The following is a 22,016-nucleotide window of genomic DNA, read 5'->3' as shown; positions in this document are numbered from 1 at the left end:
ATATGTGCAGTGTGCAAAGGAATTTGTTCATAGTTTTTTTAGACTCTAGTCCGGCCCTCCAACGGTCTGAGGGACAGTGAACTGGTCCCGTGTTTAAAAAGTTTGAGGACCCCTGGTAAGCTCTCTGTAGCACACAACCACGCGTTTAGTCCTCACAGCCTCCTGTCAGTAGGCAGTGACACTGAGGAACACTGAGATGAGGCAACTTGCCCAGTGGGTGGCCAAGCTGGGATGCAACCCCAGGCAGTGCACCTCCAGTCCCTGAGCCCACAACCACGCTGCGGCCCTGCCTGTGGCAAAGAGGAGCCCTGCATGCACAATCTCGTGACTCAGTCTTTAATTGCTAGGGCTGTGGCAGTCACAAGTTGAATGGCCCAGTGGATTAGATGTAGGTTGTGTGTGATTTAAGGACACCAGGGGACCTGCTGTGAATGAGGCTTCTCGGCTTCACTACTTTGTTGGGCTAAATCTGAAAGCAAGTCCCTGCCTACCCTGCATATGTGCAGTGAACCCATTTCTGCTGTGGGCAGGTCACCTGGTGCATCTAATATTTATATATAATACTAGAGGCCCGTTGCACGAAGAGATTCGTGCAATAGACCTTCCTTCCTTTGGCTTCCAGCACCGGTTTTCCGCTGGCGCCTGGGACCCAGGCCTTCGCTCCGGCCAGAGTCTGCCATCTTTGTCTTCACTACAGACTCCAGAGTCTGCAGTCTTCGTCTTCACTCCAGCCGGAGTCTGCCATCTTTGCTGCAGACTCCGGCCAAAGTCTGCCATCCTCACTGCAGACTCAGCCGGAGTCTGCCATCTTCATCTTCACTGCAGACTCCCGAGTCTGCAGTCTTCGTCTTCGCTGTGGCCAGAGTGCCACTCCTGTAGATCCCTTCGCCCCCCCGCCCTCCCTCTCATAGCAGGCATCCTGCCCCGCCCGGCCACTCCATGCCTGGAGCAGCTGGGCAGCCACCATCTTTGTCCTTTTAATTTGCATATCCCCTCCTGATTGGCTGGTGGGTGTAGCAGAGTGATGGTCAATTTGCATGTTTCTCTTTTATTAGTGTAGATTTTAAACTTGTGATTGAGTGTCAAAACCAGGAGAAAGGTCAAGGTGAACCCTAACAATGGCACAAGATAGGTTGGATCCAGGTATCTTGAACAGAGACATGAGTAACAAGAAAAGGCAGATGGAGTCAGAAAAGTGAATAGAGTGTAAGTGAGTAAGTGCCAGCTTGGGAAGCTCGGCCTGAACCTGAGGATTTACCAAGGACCAAATAGGAAGGGCCTTGTTGCTCCAGCAGTCAGGGGCTTAGAGAGAACCCCATTCTGCCTGTGGAGTGGGGGTTCAGAGAAATTGGAACTGTCTCAGTTCAAAGAAAATAGAGCCAGAGGCTCAAGTGGGCTTTAGTAGTGGGTAGTGAATGTGGGGAAATGGCGGGGGCATTCAAAGCACAGGAAATCTGAGGTTTAATGCTAGGCTAGAAAACGTACCCTTAGAATTTCCCTCTAAGGGTACAGCTTACTGTGACAAGACTTTTTGTAGTAGAAAGTCATTTGCACATTCCCAAGTCTGGGCCAAGTGTGACAGGCTAAAGATCCCGGAGCAGGCACACGGGCCACACAGGGTCCAAGATCTCAGGCCCTTGGTCACAGCTGACTGGTGGGGCAGCAAAGGCCCACAGATCTTTGCTATGTGTCTGCTTCATCCCATCATGTAAGAAGTTAAAGACATTACTTTTATTAACAAAAACGTATAACTATATATATGTAAAAGGCTAATATGCTAAGTGTCTGACCATCCAACAGGTCACTATGATGTGCACTGACCACCAGGGGGCAGATGCTCAATGCAGAAGCTGCTGTGACGCACACTGGCCATTTACAGAGAAACAGCACCGCAGACCTGGCACCAACAAAGCAACCCTCAGCTTCCCCCAAGTGGGACACAGGCCCCACCACCACCCAGGAGTGACAGCTCACAAAATCGCAGCTGACACTGTCAGGACCCCATGGCGCAAAATGCAGCCCACAGCCCAGCCCAATCCAGCCCAGAAATGGTGGCTGTAGGCGCCAGATAATGACGTCACGCAGCAACACCCAGCTTCCTCTCCCTAGCAACTAGCCTCCTTGAAGTTTCTTCAGCTCAGGAACATGACTTGCTTTATAGCCAGGTGCAAACACTTTACACTTTAACCAAATGTCTGTGAAGCATTTTCCCGTGCCTCATCTCATTTGATCCTCACAGAAGTCCTAGAGTAGGTAGATAGGAGACTCTCTGGAATCCTATTTTCTTTTCATTAGCTGGAAAACAGAGATTTGGAAAGCTTAGAAACTTGACCCAACTGAAAAGAAGAAATGGTGGACCTTGAAAATGACTTCAGGTTTTCTCAACTGTGCAGAAAATAGTCAAACACTGCTGCAGTTAAATATTTTACCCTTTGTTCTCCCTGCATGATCTACAATAATAATCTGCTTCATGTTGATATTTTCTGCTATGTTGCTGACAATTACCTGAAAGAGAAGTTGGGGTGCTTCAGTGGACTGGAAAAAGTTTAGCTACATCAGAAAGCAGGTCTAATTAAGCAAGTTTGTCCTATACAGACAGTCCTCAGGTTACGCTGGACTCAACATAGGTTGTTTCATAGTTACGTCGCCATCTCCCATTTATTTATATAAAAAAAAAAGTTCCAACATTTCGACGTATGTACATATGTGCCTTATGTTTTTTATTATTTATTTACCACAAGGTCAGGAATTGTTATCTTTCTTTTAATTTTATTTTACTATTTCACTTCATTACTGCTGTGTATGTGCTCCATATGAGTGACGTAGGTGCTTATGTAGGTGGATTTTGACTTACGGCGAAAATCGCATTACGTTGCACCATAGGAACGGATCTCTGACCTATGTAACCTGAGGACCTACTGTATAATAAAAGTGTAGTATGCTAATTGTCCCCTTGACGGGGAGTTCATCCAGGAGTTTGACCAGGGGGCGGGACTGGCTGGGGGAAGGGAGAGAGGCCCCAGCTGGCGGTGGTGGCAGGCAACCGGGGGAAGGGAGGGAGGCACTGGCTGGCAGCTGGCAGCCACTAGGCACCCTATCAGTGCGCGAATTTCGTGCACTGAGCCTCTAGTATCTATATATATATATGGCTAAGTTACTCGCTCATGCACGATACATATAAAGCTCTCACTGTTGCCAATCACATGCGTGTGTTTCCATCTGTCATTGTCGATCACGAATTTGGTTGACACTTCTATTATAAAGAAAGGGCAGATAGCAATATTAAAATATTTCTTCTAATTAATTTCCTTTCAATGTGCATGAATCCATGCACTGGGCCCTTAGTTCATAATAAAGGCCTGAAGCAGTGATACCTGAAGCAGACAGAGCTACCTGTAGTGACTGTCACTGGTCCTGGGAAAGGCACACAAATCAGAGACGTGGGTCATAGCGGCACAACCAGGCTCCTCCAATGGCTCTTTGTAGTCACGCCCCCTGGGTGACCCTGCTATAAACCACAGCAGTCCTTTTCCAGGGCTGTTTTCTTTATGCCTCAAAACATGAAAAACACCATCTACAAATGCGAATTGCTTCTGCAAATGTCCTAGAAGAGCCCCAATGGGTCCCTTCTGGCTCTACTGCTGTGATTTTACCAAATAAACGTTGATAGAAGTTTATCAAAACTTTATTAACTAGGACATGGTTTCTAGACTTAATATGTATGGTTTTAATAAAAGTGCAGGCCTCAAATCAGGCTCTTCCTCTACATCAGCACTGTGAGAGGCATCCTGGGTCTTTGGTTAATTTTACAATATTTTCACTTCTGTGTTTTTCTTACCACAGAAATCTGAAGCATTGCTGTGTGCTACTGCAGATGGCCCCGCCGACCGCCTTGTGGCCGGCATCCTGTGCAAGCCCACACTCGCCCTCTGCTCTGCCCAAGTGGGTGCTACTCCTCATGACTTCCACTGTCTTCATCTAAAGGGGGAAGAGCTGCACTCTGTGGGAAAACGATGTGTTCCAGCCCCGGAAGACAGAATGACCTGCAGGCATGCTCTGATTCTGCGGTGGCTTTAACAGTGGAAGGGGGTGGAAGAGTTGAGTCACGTCATGACACACGGAAGCAGTACAGGCGTGACACACACTAAAAGTCACCGCACTGCACCTGGCTCTTCATGCTCAGCAGGATCATCTTTCTTTCAATTATATTAACATTGGTGATTTAGAGTTTTGATTTGTGGTTTCATTTTAATATAACTTCTACATTTGTTTTGACTTGACAGTTGTGTAAGATCTGTAAGTATAGGGAGTGTATAGTGCTTTAAATATTTACATGGAGTACTAAAGTAACTTAAACTCCAGGGGCTGTGTGAGAATTTTATTTCTTTAAAAGTACTCTATTTACTATTCAAGTTTGAGAAATAATGGTCCAAATATAGAACCAAAAGAACACCATTCTGCCACAAAATCTTTCAGAAAACAGCGTTTTCAGCAATGCCCCACTTGCGCCACCTGGTGGACACATTTGAACAAGTGCCCACTGGCTTGCTAAAGCATGGCCAGAAAGGAAAGGAAAACAACTCCAGGGCCCTCAGAACCAGGGAGCTAGACAAGTATTCAAGTGCTGCCTCATTAATGTGGGGCCTCGAATAATGCCTGACAGGCCTATCTCACACCTCTTCTCCAGGCTGCAACTCCCGCCTCCCTCTCAGCTGATATCCTGGCTTACCTGCAAGAACAGAGAGCCCTTTTACCTCCCTGTGCGCCCTATCCAGCACCTTGGGTGCGTGTCACTCTGCTCTGGACCCAATACACTGTACCTGTCATTCTCCTACATTATCCATGTCCCCTCGCAGCTGAATCAACACCATCCACATACAGATAAGCTGTAATAGCTCCCATCTTAAAAAAGAAATGCAAACCCCTTCTTTAACCCCATATCCTCCATTCCTCTGCCCATTCAAATAAAACTTGCCTGGCCAGCATGGCTCAGTGGTTGAGCTTTGACCTATGAACCAGGAGGTCCTGGTAGGATTCCAGGTCAGGGCACATGCCGGAATTTCGGGCTCGATCCCCAGTGTGGGGCGTGCAGGAGGCAGCTGATCAATGATTCTCATCACTGATGCTTCTCTCTCTCTCTCTCCCTCTCCCTTCCTCTCTGAAATCAATAAAAATATATTTTAGAAAATGAAAAGTAAAACTTGAAACTGGTGCAGTTGCTGACTGGACTCCCCACCATCCCCCTCTGTAGTCCAAGCTAATTGGGCCGCATCCCCCACTGCTGAGCAGCTCAAGGTCACCTCCCTCTGACTTTCACCAACCATCCAGTCTCCGTCATCATCTTCCTCCAGCTCTGAGCAGCCTTTGACACACGTGACCACCTTTTTATAAAAACTGGGTGTTCACTTGACCTCACATTCTCCTCTGACCCCTTTGGCGGTGCCACCTACCTTTTCCCATAGGTCCCCGGGGCCTAACTCCCCCAGCCCTCTGTCTCTGTCCACGCTTCCTCCGTGTTACCTCCTCCAGACCTACTGCCTTACACACACTCTCCACCACCTCAACCCTGACTTTTCTCCTCAGCTGCAGACTCACCAATCCAACAGCCTACTCAACACACCCACGTGGACAGTGAGCTGGGTTGATGTCTAAGAGGCATCTCCTCATCAGGATGATGAAAGTCAAACTTTCAGTTTTTCCACAAAAACTGCTGATCACCCTATTTCCCCAGTCATGCTAAAGGTAACATTCACCTGGTTGCTAGCGCCCAAACCTGGGAACCAACTTCGAGTTCCACCATACAGCCCTCTCCCCTCCCCCCTCAGCTCTCACACACGGGCTGACTCTAAGCACTTGCTGCCACCACATCGGCTCAACGCTACCCCCTTCCAAGTGGACAGCAGCCACAGCCGCTAGGAAAGCCCCCGCTGTGACTCTCAGGCCCCCATCCTTTCTCCGAAGCCCAGCCCATGGCGGCCCTTTCCTATCCTGAACCAGGTCCCACCATTTCCATCCCAAAGTCCCACACACATAGATTCCACTCTAAACTGCTCACCGGAGCCTCAAAGCCTCATTTATCCAGTCCCCACCTCCCTTCCCAACAGCCCGAATTAAGATGGTCTCCACTGTTCTCTGGGCTTTAGCTCGATCAGCCTTCCTTGGCTCCTGATATGCCAGTCTCTCCCACCTTCCACGAGTGTCTGTGTCGCTCTGCCCCAGGCCACTGGGTGGCTGGCTTTTCATCATTCAGTTCTCAGCTCAAATGTCGGCCCCTCTTTCTACATAAGCATCCTCTATTCTATTACCCTGTTCTTTACTTTCTTCAGTGCAATAACCACTATTTGAAGTTACCTTGTTTATGTGCTGTGTCTCCTCAAACAAGCATATCACTACACACGCACAGAGCCCTCTGTGTCTCACTCACTGTTAAACCAAGAACAGAGCAGGCTCTCTATGCCCATTACCATTCTTTGGATGAGGACACTGAGGCTGAAAAAACATCAGCCTCAATGTCACATAGGAGTAAAGTCAAGGCCAGGCTTGGAACCCACATGGCCATGTCCCATGTCCTTAACTTGCCGCATGGACTGCCCATGTCCAGCTTTTGGTCTGAAAAAGAGGTTCCTCGTCCCCGAGATCTAAGTTTGATTAGATAAAAGCCAGCATTACCCTGGGTTCTTTTGTTTTCTATACCTTGATTTCTACATCTGCAGTTCCTCTGAAACCTTGAAAATCAACCAAAATACTTATTGTGATTCTAGTTCTTGAACCCTAACATGAAGCAGAAGAAATTCCCAGAGATACCGGAGAGCCATCCACGTGCTGTTCTGGCCCCACAGGGCTGGGAAGAGGGAGCAGGTGAAATCACTCCAGCCAGCGCACACACGTTTCAGAGCAAGAATCCCAAGGATCCGAAAGGCCATCGCAATGTGAGCTCATCTAAACAACGAATTTCATATTTCCAATGATTTCTTTAAAAATGACTTAGCATTTTCTCACTTCCAGTTATAATTCTCCACTCCATTGGATATTATCCTTTTTTTTTAAACCTCTACTGACAAATGCTAGTCTTTTCTTACAAATATTCTTTCCTTAAAAATAGTCAATGTTCTTGCCCGGCTGATGTGGCTCAGTGGTTGAACCGTTGACCCATCAACCAGGAGGTCATGGTTCAATTCCGGTTAGGGCACATGCCTGGGTTGCGGGCTCAATCCCCAGTAGGGGGAAGGTGTGAGGGGGGTGCAGGAGGCAGCCAATCGATGACTCTCTCTCATCATTAATGTTTCTATCTCTCTGAAATGAATAAAAATATATTTTTTTAAAAGAAAAATAAAGTCAATGTTCTTGTTCATGACTTTCAGATAAATGACTGTATCTTTAAAACTTCTTTGCTCGTAGCAGCAAACAGGCTACTCAGACATGGGCCTTCCGCACTCAGTGGTTATAAGCCACTGCTATAGAGACTAAAAATTATTTTGTAACAACTGTGTGAAATAAAGGAGATTATATACCAACATTTGCCAACTACCTACTACGTACCCAGTACTGCACTGCTCCTGAATATTAGAAGCTGGCGTTTTCATTGAGCACTTGTTACATGCCAAGCAGCTTAGAAGCATGACCTCAGTTAGTCCTCACATCAATGGCAATGGCCCAGGGAAAGGACTCCCCGCCTCCACAGAAGAGGACACCAACTCTGAGGGAAAATAACTTGAAGGAAGCAGAGGACCTGACACTGAGTCCCATACAGTCCTGATGCCCACATCCCACTGGTAGGACTGAGGCACACGGCCATGCCTAGCTGCAAGGGAGGCTGGAAAGGTGGTTGTTTAGCTGGGTGCGTCACTGCCCCGAGTAAGTAGTAGGCGCCAAGCTTCCTCCTTGGAAGTTTTAGTCTGAGCCTGAGCAATGCCGTCATCTCCCCTGAGTGAGGGCTCCAGCCTCCTTCCGTTCACCGTCCTTACCTGCTACAAAAAGGACTTAGGAGCTGCTGCTCTCCTGAGGTCCTGGTCACTGAGGTTTGCTGTGCAAACCCGCCCTCTTGCACACTAGCTTCCTCAGTGAGGGCTCAGAGGTCAAGGCCAGCATTCGGAGCCACCTCCTCCCTTCCACACGTTACTGGTCCAAAGTCAGTTTTCTGGCCCCCAGTTGTCTGTCCTACTAACCAGCAGCCCCTTTTCTCCACCTCAACGTACAAAAGGACAGGCTTGTGCTCTTTTCTCTCTTCCAAAGTATATTACCTACCCCCCCCCCCCCACCACACACACACACACACACTTTTTTTGCTATAGAACAATACTGGGCATGTGGGTTGTGGAAAGAGAAGTTTACAGCCCACTATCTCAAAGGAAAAACTGGCCTGGACCCACCTAGATATAAATTAGCATAATTCTTAAACACTCCATTTGTTGAGTTCAGATAGTAACTGTAAAAATATGACTTTCATTATCTGGCTCTTGCTTTATATTCAGTTCCTGAGACTTAATCACCCATGTCTGTCTGTTCTGGGTAAAAGCAGTTGACAAACGGGTAATGCCCTTTTGGATGCCAGCTCCGGCGGGGAGTCCCACAGACAAAAGCTCCGGTGACTCATTCACCACACCCTCGCCTGCCTCTGGGGGATCCGGCGCCAGAGGCCCAGCTAAAGACCCCGGGGCACTAGATTGAGTTGAGGATAGGCCTCGGTCCCTGATACCTGGACCCCAGGGCCTGTGGGAGCAGAGCTGTCTCCTGTCTGCTGCAGGTCCACACACACGTGGGAGGAAGCCAGGCAGGGGCAGGGCTCTGCCCCAGACAGAAGCCACCCAGCACCAGGGCTGACTTACTTATTTCTGGTAGTGAGTGGAGTTCGATGAGCCGCCTCCTCCCCCTCGGATGGCGTGAACGGCTGTTGGAGATGATGCTGGGTAGTGTCCGGGGCGGATGGGCTTGGCTGTGCCAACCAACAGAAAGGAGAGAAGAGGCAGTCAGAAGGGACTCAAAGAGCCACGCCCAGATGCCCCCAGGCCACAGGTGAAAACCAAGGCAGAATTCTTGTCCACATCACCGTTCTCAGCCACCAGAGTCTCTAGCAGGTTTGCCCTCCTCTGAGTGCAGTGAGCTAACCCAGGACACCCAGCGTTTAGGAGACACAAAGAACTTACGCAGCAATCATTTTTATTCAGATTGAGGAAAGTTAGGAACAAAGGACTTTCAGTTTTGGTCTGAGGCCGACACACAGGTCCCCAGGGGTTCCCAGGGCATCTGTGGAACCCCTGAAGTTGGATGCGGAATTCTGCCTGCTATCACTTTTCTAGGGAGAGGGTCCGTCGTTTTCAGTAGGTTTTCTAAGAGTATGAAATACAATAAATGCAAAGGGTGAAAAATCCAATGAGCCACTCATCTAAAGTATAACCTGAGAACTAGAAACACGAAGGTGCTGGTTGGAAAACCTCTGCACAGCACTACCTGATGGGCAATAACAGGACATGCTGTTGGAGATGCTTCAGTTTTCTAAAAAGCCCTCCAGAGATCATCCCTAAATCCCGTTTATTCCTACAGCTCTAACCTGGGACCATGACTTAGCAGCTACACTCCTTCCCTGTGTGGGGAGAATGCCCCAACCCAGGCCTTGCGTTTAGAACCAGGAGCTCACTGTCGCCAGGCCTGGGAGCCAGGACCTGCATCTGCAAGCAGCTCTGCTGAGGCCCCTGGCTCCCTACTCCTCGTGGTTCCACCCAGGACAGGGGCCTTCAGGCCTCGCTGAGAAATAGCTGTGTATGCTGGTATATCTGACAGCGTATCCTTTTACAGCCCAACACTTCTGCCTACAGCCCAGGCCAGCTGGCCTCTCAGCTCAGCCATTCTGAAGACCACAATGTACCCTGGGATCTCAGTGTAAGGACACCCCCTCCTCCAGGATGGGCGCAGGTGCCGGGAGGCGCAGCGGCCTGGGTCCTGCAAGCCTGACCGCCTGTTCCAGAGCAACTGCCAGGTGGCCTCAGAGCCCCAGGGCTCCCGGCCGGTGGAGACCTCGCCTTTAGCAAGGGCCCAGGTGAGAGGCACGTACCAATCTGGGCCGAGTGGGCCCTCCGGGCCATGTTCTTGGCGCGCACGGCCTCCTTGATGCGATCCACCTCCTGCTGGTAGCGCTTGCGGTCCCGCATGGCGTTCTCCTTGGCCTCCTTCAGCGCGCTCTCCAGGGCCTTGACGCGCTCGGCCGTGGCCCGCAGCCGCTTCTCCAGCTTGGGCAGCTCACAGCGCAGGTCGGCGTTGTCCCGGACCAGCTGGGGTGGAGGGGAAGGGGCAGTTACCAGGGAGAAACCGGGCCAGCAAGGGGAGCACCCACCTCGGGGGACAAAGACTGTGACAGGAGAGCAGCTAGAAGCAGACTCTGCAGCTGAGCGACCACCCCTGCCGGGCAGAGAGTCCACATGACCATAACCTCTGGGAAGAGCAAAGGGATGGAATTACTAACTACACGATCCACAGGTGCCAGGGTCTTATTAAAGCCAGTTCCCGCCGCAGGGAACTCAGGCTCGGGCAGGGTTTGCTCCCCCTCTCCTGTGAGAAAGCAGTGCTCCGACGTGAAAGCTGAGAAATGCACAGCAAAGGGCTCCGTGGAGGGCGTGAGTTAGGCCCTCGCAGGCCTCCTTCCACCAGGACCCACCGTCCACAGCAGCGTGAGGCTGGGACCTGCTCTGCAACACATCCCGAGGCTCACAGGCAGCCCGGGGGGACTGCTCTTTCTTTCATCGCTGAAGACACTCGATTCAGAAGCAACAGGCTCACCCTGGGCCTACGCTCTATCACTCCCTGGCCGTGTAACCGGTGTAAGTCACTGGACCACCAGGGCTTCTCATCTATAAAAAGGGACAGAGTAGGACCAACATGGCGATCCAAGTGGATAAAAAAAGCTGTGAACATCGGAATGTGCCAGAAGAAGTTGTCACCGTGTATGCCCAGCGCCCGTGCTGGGGCTGCCAGAGAGCGGGGCTTTAGTAAACATCCATTGAGTCCATAAGTGGAAACACTGATGAAGGTCGGAGCCCTGCTCCCTGACAGCGTTTACTTGTATTTCTGTCAATAACTTGTTTCAGCCGAAACCGGTTTGGCTCAGTGGATAGAGCGTCGGCCTGCGGACTGAAGGGTCCCAGGTTCGATTCCGGTCAAGGGCATGTACCTTGCTTGCGGGCACATCCCCAGTAGGGGGCGTGCAGGAGGCAGCTGATCGATGTTTCTAACTCTCTATCCCTCTCTCTCTTCCTCTCTGTAAAAAATCAATAAAATATATTTTTTAAAAAAAATAAAAAAATAATAATAACTTGTTTCAGTAACACCAGCCACACGGAACCTGCGGTCCTCCCTCTGAGGAAAAATGACGTCATCAGTACTGGTGAAGAGGACGTCACAAGTCCAAGAGGAATGACATCCCCTCGGCCATGTGGCCCCTCCATCATGTCCCAGTCCTTAGGATTTAGGGAACACGGCAGCAATATTCCAGCATTCGACAGAAAGGAGGCAGCTAAGCCCTAAATCACCATTGCTCTCGGCGACTCCAGGCGGACTCAGGGCATTGCAAGGACCTGAGAGGGTGCCCAAGCGACAGCAACAGGGCAGAGGGGCCAGTGCTGCCCCCAGCTCCCCGCCCTGGGCCAGCCCGCCTCCCAGTCTGTGAAAGCAACCGGCCCGGACCGGCTGGGCGGTGCCCGCTTTGCCTTCCGTGGAGCTTTGGGGCATCCCGGGAGACACCACAGCCCGATGGGGACCGAGGCCGGGGCTGCAGGTGGCGGGGAAAGACAGAACTGAACATCCCACTCCCCACACCCAGAGAGCTCGACCTCAACTCCTCACATTGGCTTTGATGAAATACAGTATCTTAGACATAAGGGAAGCCACGGAGGACGGAGGGGCTTCACGGGCCTTCTGGCTCTTCAGCTGTCAGGGCCTCGCCTGCAGGGTGGCCCCACGCAGCGGGCTCCCCCGGGGAGAGGGCGGCGGAGGCACCGGCACAGCTCCCTACCTGTTTGTGGACCTTCGTGAGCTGCTCCAGGTTATTCTCCAGGAAGGAGATTTTCTGCTTCTGGGCGGCGCTGCCCCCGCCATCGTCGCTGTCCAGCTCCACACTCTGCATCAACAGCCAGGGTCAGCGAGACGGGCCTGGCACTGCCCACCCTCTGCCCAGCTTAGTGCAGGCCAGACTTTCTAAATCTCCCTTTCAAAACTCCCAGTCCCTGAAGGCTGTTCTGAAAATGAAAACCGGCAGAGGTTCTAAAAGTTTAGACTCAACAGCCTCTCAAATTAGTTCCTTGGTTGGTGTCAAAGTGTTATTTTTTAGAGGTCTGGAAAACAACTTCAAATCTGCTCTTGAAAGACACAGATTAATTCTCTGTGATACAGACTTCTCCTTTGCAGGTAGATAAATACTTTTCTTTTCCAAAGTGTCTCGCATGGCATTCTCCCGAAAACTCATTAAGAAGAACCAATGTGGAAACATAAACCCAAGACCCAACGCTGATTTCAAACATCGCAGCTGGGCAAGTGTCCATGCCCAGGGGGAGGTCTTGGCGGCCTCTGCTGTCCCTTCAGCTTCCACTTCCATAAACTTCCTTAATGAATTCCCCTCCAACGAGTCACTACTGCATCCGAGCTCTTAAATGACCAGAACGTGAGACTGGCAAAAACAGGGCCCTGCTGGCAGCGCCACGCTGAGCAGCCAGACAGGTTAGGAAACACGCGTGCGAACACGAAACGGAAGAGTGTGCTTGCTTCGCCTGATGACAGAGCCTCTTCTGAGCACATCCCAGACCTGGGTGTCCTCAGTCTGAAGCTGAAGGAGGATTTGCTGGAACCCAGACTGCTGGCCCCAGCCCAGCCTCTGGTTCAGTGGACCGAGTCTTGGGTGGGTCTGAGAATTTGCTCATCCAGCAAGTTCCCAGGCGATGCTGACGCTGCTGGCTGATGACCACACTGAGAGAACCTCTGCTTCTTCCTCGACATTTATAGCATGAAATCAGGGAGGTCTGATCTCAAGCTTTACCCTCCCTCAGACCACCTCCTCCCTCGGACTGAGTCTCTTAAGCTCTTGTGGCGACCTCTCGTCTCCCTCTCCATCACCTCTGCTCTGACCTCTCTCCCACACCTGGCCCAGGTCCTATCGCCATTTCTAGTCTGATGACTGTGGTCTCTACCTACCTGCCTGACCACTGCCATTCAGGCCCTGAAATCTCCCATCATCCTCTACCCGCTTTTCTTTATTTTTATTTCCAGGCTTCCAAACTCACTAGAGCCATGCTGTCAGAGCCACAGCCAATGCCTGCTCTGACACTCAGCTGGACACTCACACCGCTGCTCAGCAGTCCTGTCCCTCCTCCTGGCAAACTCCCCCGCAGCTGCCTGAGCCTTCCCTAGTCTCCTTGCCTCCCCACGCTCCTCCTTCTGCACTGACACTGAGGACAGAGCCTCCACATGAACTGAGATCAAAGCTGTCAGGGCATCGCTTTCTACTGTTACTACTTCCTGCGAATGTCTCCACTGTGGCTTCTCCACTTCCCTCTGGGAGAATGTGTCCCTTCCCCTTAACACATCCATCTATGCTAAGAATTCGGACTCTACCAATGACCTCCTCTTCTCTATGTATTTCACTTCTTTCCCTTGGCTCCTTCACAGAGACATGCATGCACACATACACGCACACATGTGCCTGCACAGGCACATGTATGCACACACTTTCTTCAGTATAGCTTCCTTCCATCCTATGAGGCCTCTGGATATGGCCCATGGCCCCTTGTCCATCGCTTTTAAACATCTTAAAGAATAGCCCCATTGCTGCTTCCACTCTCCTCCCTGCTTAAACCTCTTCAGTTGCTCTTGGAGTTCTCCATGTGGCAACTCCCCGAGATCATAGGGTGTGGCACGAGGACCAAAGCTCAGACTCAGAAGGTGCACAGACGTGCATTCCAGTCCTGCTCTGGCTCTCCCCAGCTGTGCAATCTTGGGTGAGGCATTTAACCTCTGAGCCTACCTCCACATCTGCAACTCAGAACACTAAGCACCACGTACGTGGTTGCTGCGAAGAGCACATGAGACACCGGGTGTTACGGTGCTTTAGACACTCTGACCAGGCCCCCAGGGGCCTCCGCCTCCTCCGGGCGTCTGGCACTGCCCAGCAGGCGTCCGAGGCCCTCTGCGCTGTCCCTGCGGTCTGACCATGGCTTTCCACCGCAGCCAGATAAACAGGCGCTCGCTTGAAATGAAGGCCAGGGAAAGGATTACAACTTCCTGCTACTAAGGAGGAAAAATCAGATGGCAAAGCGTTCCCAAGTGATTTCTGCCTCTAGCACATTCTTTTAATAACACCCACTGCCATGACGTAGTTAATGTTTAAGCATAACCAGCCCCAATTTAAGCAATGATATTTCATCTGAAAAGGATCCTCTCGGCATCTTTTCTTCTCGGTCCCGTTCACACAAAGCAGAACTCACCTTTTTAACCCGGGCAGTCAGGTCCTGGACGAAGAGCTTGCGGAGGTTGTGCAGCGTCTGCAGTTCCCGAGACTAGAAGAGAAGTTGGAAGAAGCCACGTGAGTGGGGACGCGCTGACGTAGAGCACACCGGCTCCAGGCCGCCGCTCTGCAAGCCCACGGTCGGCCGCGGTGTCCCTGCACCTCCTCTGACTTGCCCACCACACACGCCCACCCCACTGACCTGGCGTTATCTCCGCAGCACCCCACGGTGCAGACACTGGGAACTCGCACAGTGAACCACAGACTAGAGCAATGCCGGCTCACTTGCTGTGTTCTAACTGGAACCTTTCTTTCCCTCAACCACAAAAATTCACAAGTTTTCTCACCAAAATTCCTAGGGGCTACGTCACCAGAATGCATTCCCTTTTCCCTCTAATTTCTCACATGCACATTATATATAATGTCAACAAGGTTAAATGAAGTTAGCCACACATCCTTCCACCCTTACCGACCGTCTTCATGTTTCTGCACCCACACCCACCCCCCACCCCGACCCTGGTCCGTTTGCTTTGCATCCCTGAGTGTATGGATGAGGCAGACTTTCCACCCAGGTGATCCCGGGCAACGTATCTAACCTCTCTGTGCCTTAGTGTCTCAGTTTTCTTATTTGTAATGTGAGGACAAAACAGGAGCCGCTTCATAGTTGTTGTGATCAAGATGAAATGAGATGATCTTTCTAAAACTCAGAACAGTGTTGGGCACACAGTAGGTGCTCAGTAAACAGTAGCCAGTATTAATGTATTGATGCATCGTACCTGACAGCCATTTCCTTCCTCGTTAGGCTCTCATTGTTTCCTTTTGTTGTGCTGGTTCTTCTTACAATTTTCAGTGTAACTAACGTCTTAGGGGCATTTTTTCTTCATTTTGGATTACTTTCTACAAATGAACCCTTAGGAATTTGATCGCTGAGACAAGAGCCTGAGTCGAACCTGGTGATCTTTGTTAAAATCAGAAAATACTTCCTTCCATTCAAGTCTCCATGTATTGTGATTAGTTCCTTGCAAAATACTTTCCCATAAGGGAGAAGAAAGATAAACTCGCATTTTTATTTTTCTGTTTGTCTACGTTGACCTACTTTGACAAAAATGTCAAGGGATGAAGCTCATTCACGCTCACAGAAAACAGGGGGAGACCAGCTAAAAAGCCATGGAAACACTGCGTTTCTTGGAATAAAGGTTCTATGTTAATATAGGTCTTTGCCGTTCTGTGTTGAAATAAGAGGCACCTGAAGTCAACTGCTTCTTCCGAGGAAGCAAATTGCTTTCCGCAGGAAGCCAACAGGTCTGTCATGGTGACTACTGTGCGCATCGCACCTGTCCCAGGCGTGGCCACCTCCCGGCAGGTGCAGGGCCCAGGCAGGCGGACTCCCCACTCCTGCCCCAGGCACGCCCTCCCTCCACCCCAGGCACTTTATTATTGACTGAACTGTAATCACAGAAAATATTCTCCATGGGAATCGCCACCACATCAAAGGGAAATGAGAAGGGACGGCCGGAGCCAGGTGAGCATCTCCAGGGGCTAAGTGCAGTGACACCGAACCCAGAGTGCGGTGGCGTTCCCTCTGCTTGTCTTCGGTGAATTCAGCAGTTTGCAAGAGCAGCTAAAGGCCTTCAAGCCGTTTAGAAGTTACGCCTGCGCACACGTGTGCTTGGGCAACTATCATTCAGCTTCCTTGGCAACAGCTTTTCCTCCATCGTATCCGTCATCATTCCCCACCGGCCCCGACCTGCTCCCCTCAGACCTTCCCCGCCCCCCGCACAGGCCACTGCCCTTGTGTGAAAGCTCAGGGCTCAGCGTCCTGTCACCGTGGACAGCGAGGGTGGAAACAGGAGGCCCATCGAGAGGGCAGGAGGAGGGTCCAGCCCCAAAGCCCAGACAGAGTGTCCCAGTAAAGCCAGAGGGCTGCCTGGGTGCCAGGGACCGCCTTTCTGGCATTGCCCCCTGCAGTGGGCTTCAGAGTGCCCCCTGGACACAGGCCCCACCCCCGCCCGGCCCACACACTCAGGCAGACTGACGGGCCTGGAGTGACTGGACCTTGACCTCTCGGTGCCACCTCCTGCCCCTTTCCCACAGCCACGTCTCTCCCTGTTGCCTCTGCCTGGAAGGCTGTCTGTCCCGACACCCCCAAGCCCACTGCTTCAAGTCCCTGCTCAAACGGGGCCTCCTCCTGGAGCCTCCCACAACCGTGCCCCACGCTTTCCATAACCGTCCAGTGGAGCTCATCAGTTACTGCCTAGTGTTTGCTGTCTGTCTCCTCCAGATGACAGTACGCTTCACGAGAGCCAGGATCGTATCTGTTGTCCATCATGCAGCCCGGCACCTAGAATGCCCGCCCTTAGCAGGTGGCTCCACAGATCTCTGTTGAAGGTTGAGTGGATGTAAGCCACAGGGTGCAGAAGCTATAAAGCTGCAGGCAGTGATTTGCAACTTAGTTCTTACAGAGGGGTCCCAGGGTTACAGTACTAAGGTCAGACGGATGGACGGACGGATGGATGGATGGATGGATGGATGGATGTTTAATTATTCTGTCAAGAGCCATAGAATAAATTCTACAACTCTCACTTTTCCACGGCGTATTTTATGTCTGAAATGATACACTAAAGGCATGCACAGATAAAACTGTGGAATAAATTAATTCAACAAATCATAAACTAATCTGGCCTTTAAGACGAAAATGAGTTGGCAAACTGGTTGACATACCACCGTCTCCTCCAGCCCTTTGAGGTCCTCCCTGGCTTGTTCCCTTTTGTCATTGAGCAACCTAAAAAAATAAACAAAGAGGAAGCATGAACCGCCACGGGGGCATCAGAGATCTCCGCAGACACCACTGGCACCGGCAGACAAATCAACAAAACAAACCAACTCACACACAGCCATCGTCTGCTTTAAACTGGCCGGACCTGGCCCAGATATCTGAGTATCGGAATCACAAAAGCAGACTTCGCAGGGCTGTGCTGGGGAGAGAGGAAACAGAGGAAACGTGTACAGCGCACTCACAGGAGCTTTTCCAGCTTCATCTCCCTCTCCCGGTCCTCGATCTTCAGCTTGTTATAATCAGAACTGAGCCTCTCTTGTTCCAGTTGCAGTTTCTGATTCAAACTGAAATGGGGAGGAAAAAGCAGTATGTTCTCCATCCATCTGAAACCCCGAGTCCTCCAGCTAAAGACATGGTTCTGTTCCAGCCCCGTTAGTTCTGGGCAATAAAGGCGGCAATTCCGGAGGATTCTGAGGGACCGGAGAGCCATTTCACAGCTCCCTCCCTGCCCAAGTGAAAACGAATTTCTGGGGAGCGCCTGAGGCAGGAAACACTCGGCTTTGAGGATATATTTATAGTTGGCTTGGGCAAGAGCTTCCAGGGGAAAATAATGAGACGGGGAAAGGGCCGATATTTTGAAACAGAGACAGAGCGCCTGTCAGAACTCTACAGACAGCATGCACCACTCAGGGAACTTTATTTGGCCATTTCGACCTGCCCTTCCTCTCTGGTCCCATGTTCTGAAAACATCTTCTAAATCCAAATTCCTGGCTCCCACTGTGACAGTTCCACTCTGTGAGGTCCTCGCGGAGGGGGACAGAGGGAGGAAACAAATCGAGTCTTGGGTGTCTGCAAAAAAGAAACTCGCCATCTGGTTGGGGCATCTGGCCGACACTGACAGCAGCCAGCACTTGCAAACCCTTTCATGTGGCCCTCAGGACTGTACAGGGCAGATCGTACGCCCTCTGAGGAAGACCCAGAGGCCCTCCGGAAGGAGCAGGCCCAGGAAACGTTCCCACCTGCTAACTCAGTCTCCAACCCTCCCTCTTTCTCGCCTTCCCTCCCTCCCTCTTTCCCCTCGAGCTGAACAGTGTGAGGGTGAGTAATCAGGATAATGAACCTGGGACGCCTGGAGGAGAAGCACAGCATGCAGGCTGGCCTGGCGGTGGCCCAGCGCGGCGGGCCCTCTACCTGCTCTCCTCAGGTGGAGGTGTGCAGCCCATCACACCTCCGACACTTGCTCGGGCTGCCTCTCTCCTCTCTTAAAATGCAAATGTGTGTGTGAGCAGCTCGCGCACATTGAGAGGAGATCTGGACCAGTGGGCTGGAGAATTAAACTCTAACTCCAGTTTGATTCCTACTTAGCAGCGTGACCCTGAGTACATCATTCCCCTGAGCTTCCCACATAGACACGGTTCTTCATTTACAGAAACGGGAGGGGACGGAACCTCTGTCTACACCTGGGGGCAGGGAAGTGGCAGTGGAGAGGACTGTATTTCAACAAAGTTGGTTTTCTTTGCTTTCCTTGCTTTTTATTGGGGGCATTTAAAAACATTACTCTACAGAGTTCAAAAATTAGCAAGGAGCTCACTGTGCAAAAAACGTTAAGAACCCCCAGGAGAGGATCCTGAAGGCCCCGCCAGCGTGGTGACCTGTGTGATGAGGTGGACGGTAAGCGAGGAGGAGGGAGAGGACAGGAGGGAGCAGGGCTCGTCAATGGCTGGCCGTCACAGGAGAATGGCCTTGAGAGGCGTCACCAAGAGGAGCTGCAAGGATGCCATCCTGGCGAGCGCCAAGCAACCACAGCTCAGACACTGGCACCAGGGGCCCCTGAGAGGTGTGCGTGTGCAACTGGGGGCCTTGGAGTTGTGCTGTGTGCACGCGGGTGCTGGGGTGAGGAGGCAGCTGAGCTGCCTTCTCTGGAGTGTTTTTTAATCCTCACCCAAGGATATGGTTATTGATCTGAGAGAGAGGAGACGGGAGAGAGAAAGAGAGAAACATCGATGTGAGAGAGCACATTGATTGGTTGCCTTCCTTACGTGCCCCGACTGGGAATCAAACCTGAAACCCAGGTATGTGCCCTGATCAGGAATCGAACTGGCAACCTTTCAGCACACAGGACGATGCTCCAACCACATGAGCCACACTGGCCAGGGCCTGGAATATTTTTTAACTTAACTCCCAAGAACAATTTAGGGCTTTGGGTTTTTTTGTGGTTTTGTTTTTTTTTTTTGTACTTTCATAGTATCCCCACCTACTGCGACATGTGCCTGCCTGCATGAGTCACCAATATGACCCTGTTCCGGGGGGACTCGCCTGCCACCTGCCCCACCAGCACCCCCTGAGGCTCAGCTCCAGATTGGGGAACAGACCTGGGGAGCTGCACGTCTAGCCGCTGTGGCCCAGAGCGGGCACAGAGCCCGCAGGTCAAGAGAGCAGAGGATCTGGCTGACAGCCACGTCCTTCCAGGCTGGCCCACGCACCAGGCCCACCCCACGTCCCCGAGCCCCGTGCCAACTCACTCCCGAATCTCATCAATGATTTTCTGCTTCTCCTCAATTTCATCGCGAAGTCTGGACAGCTGCTTCTGGTGAGCCTCCCGGTGGCTCTCCATCTGCTGCTCCAGCGCCTTCTGCAAGCCAGGCCGAGAGAGTGTGTCATCTGCGCTGGCTCTCAGCCCGCACCGTGACAAGTCCTGGATCCTTCCGCCCCGTCCCCCTGCCCCTCGCTGTCAGATCCCAAAGCTGGGGCCCCAGAACCCGCCGTGCTTTACTGAGACAACAAAACCCAAGGATCTGTTACAAAGCTGTGTGGATCTTAGTCCAGCTCCCCCGAGCTACATGGCGTCTCTAGTCAGGTCAGTCAGAGGGCACAGACCTCCCACTACCCGGATGACCTCAGACAAGCCGTGTCCCTGTGTGAGCTACACTTCCTCACCCGCACAGCTTAGATACTTGCCCCACCCTGCCCCCTGCACGAGTTAATGGTGATGTTCAAAGGAGACCTTTCCCGCAAAGCGATGTAGAATCAGGAGAGGGGCCCATCGGTGAGCAGGGTGTGCTGTTGGTGGAGCAGGGTCCTGCCTTGGACCATTGCTTTCACTATGGGCCTATCCCCAGTGGGGCTCATGGGTTGCCTAAAACTAATCAAAATTATATATTTTCTCATATCTCATCTTATTCACCTAAAAATCTTATTTGCCAATCATATTTCCTGCATTTTTCTTTACTGTTTAAAATGTGACCAAAAATAAAGATCACTATGTTTAAGATGGAAATTCAAATTCGGGGTGTTTCTTTAAAAAGGTGGGAGGGGGGTGTTTTCTTCCGTTCAAAGGAAGGACAAGCATTTTTCTTCAGAGGTTAACCCGACCCCGTGGCCCAGGCAGTGGCTGCTCTCTCCCTCTTCATCAGGAACGGGAGAGAACAATGTATGGATACAACCTAACTATCTACAGACATCTCAGGGTTGCTGGACTCCTCCACCTCCAGCTCACCTCTAACCAGGCCACACTCTGCGATGGGCTCTGACTGCCCGGCATGGGTGCCCCCTCCCTCTGCTCGGCCACCGCCTCTCTGAAGGAGACAGGTTTCCCTAGGACAAGACGGCCCAGTCCAGGTGCGTGCTCACCTTCATCTCCTCAGCATCCTGCAGCCGCGTCAGATGTTCCTTCTCCTTGTCCTGGAAGCTGACTTCGTGCATTTTTTCTGTTTTAATTTTTAAATGACGGTTTCAGATTTAACTGGAAGGTCTCACACCCAATAGTAAAAATTAAAAAACAAAACCAGAAGAACGGCAATGGCAGGAACATCAGCTATATCACCAATTATAAGCACAGCACAGAGGAACGTCTGCCAGGGGAGGATTTCTGGCCGAAGCAAGGCCGGCCGCTCTTGGGACATTACCTCGGTCCTGGGCGGGGCGGGAGGGGCGTACAGGGCCAGGTGCTCATTTGGAGCGGGCCACTCTACCACTGACTTGCACCTCACGCCTCTGAGTACGGGCCCCCACCTGGCCTCGTGAGTGACCCCCGGGGCAAACATGTGCTTTGTGGGTTATAAAAAGGCTGTGTCGATTACACAGCACTCCGCGAAGCTGGGCGGCATCTGTACCGATGCCACTGTCCAGAAGATCTAATTTACCTCCCATGGGCACGCTGTCTACTCTCTAAGGTTCTGGGGTAGAAAAACAATCTAAGGATAAGAACAAAGAAATGAGAAATATAAAATACTCTCCAAATTAAATAGGAAGGCCCCCTGTGTGGGAAGGGCTGCTGTTTGAGGGGTGGGGGAGGGGCAGTCCCAGCCTCTCTGGGTCAGTGGCCCCTGAGCACATGGTGCAATGGCCAGCCGGAGTTGGGTCGGGGGAGCAAGTGATTTAAGACAGCAACACTCAGGCCATCAAGCTTCCTCTCTGGTCTGTTTCCCTTATTTCAGGTTCTCTCGTTTCTATTTTATTTCCACTCGGGCAACATCGCAGAAGCCCTTTATAGGAGGGAAATGTTCTCTTCAGTGTCAGCTTTTGGGTGGAGCATTCTATTCCTAACGTTCATCCGTTATCACATAAAGAAAATATGACAAGGTCACTGAGGGGGTGGGTATATTCTCCTTCTTTTTAAAATTTGCCTTGGCTTTTGAAACAAAATGTACCTACTGAACAAACAACTACATAATAATAAAGGAAATAAAAAAAGGATAATATTATCACCAATCCTTTTTTGCGATCAAAGCCATTTTCATTTCAAATATTAGTGTGTAG

At 51.2% G+C, this 22,016-nt stretch overlaps 2 protein-coding genes across 2 annotated transcripts in view; both read right to left on the bottom strand.

The window, feature by feature from the left end:
• EPC2 (enhancer of polycomb homolog 2) overlaps window positions 1-22,016 on the bottom strand; it is a 526,369-nt gene that overhangs the window by 191,169 nt on the left and 313,184 nt on the right. The window lies entirely within an intron of this gene.
• Window positions 8,826-22,016, bottom strand: part of KIF5C (kinesin family member 5C) — a 137,393-nt gene continuing 124,202 nt past the window's right edge. Inside the window, exons 18-25 of the mRNA XM_054723487.1 lie at window positions 20,889-20,965; window positions 19,781-19,890; window positions 17,501-17,602; window positions 17,204-17,264; window positions 14,463-14,534; window positions 12,002-12,106; window positions 10,049-10,265; window positions 8,826-8,932 (exon numbers count right to left, since the gene is read on the bottom strand). Coding sequence (XP_054579462.1) covers window positions 8,826-8,932; window positions 10,049-10,265; window positions 12,002-12,106; window positions 14,463-14,534; window positions 17,204-17,264; window positions 17,501-17,602; window positions 19,781-19,890; window positions 20,889-20,965 — 851 coding nt within the window. The remainder of the gene's footprint in view (window positions 8,933-10,048; window positions 10,266-12,001; window positions 12,107-14,462; window positions 14,535-17,203; window positions 17,265-17,500; window positions 17,603-19,780; window positions 19,891-20,888; window positions 20,966-22,016) is intronic.

The sequence above is a fragment of the Eptesicus fuscus genome, chromosome 11 (assembly GCF_027574615.1).
Source record: "Eptesicus fuscus isolate TK198812 chromosome 11, DD_ASM_mEF_20220401, whole genome shotgun sequence".
In the NCBI taxonomy this organism is placed as follows: domain Eukaryota; kingdom Metazoa; phylum Chordata; class Mammalia; order Chiroptera; family Vespertilionidae; genus Eptesicus; species Eptesicus fuscus.
This window is presented reverse-complemented; position numbering and strand designations above follow the sequence as displayed.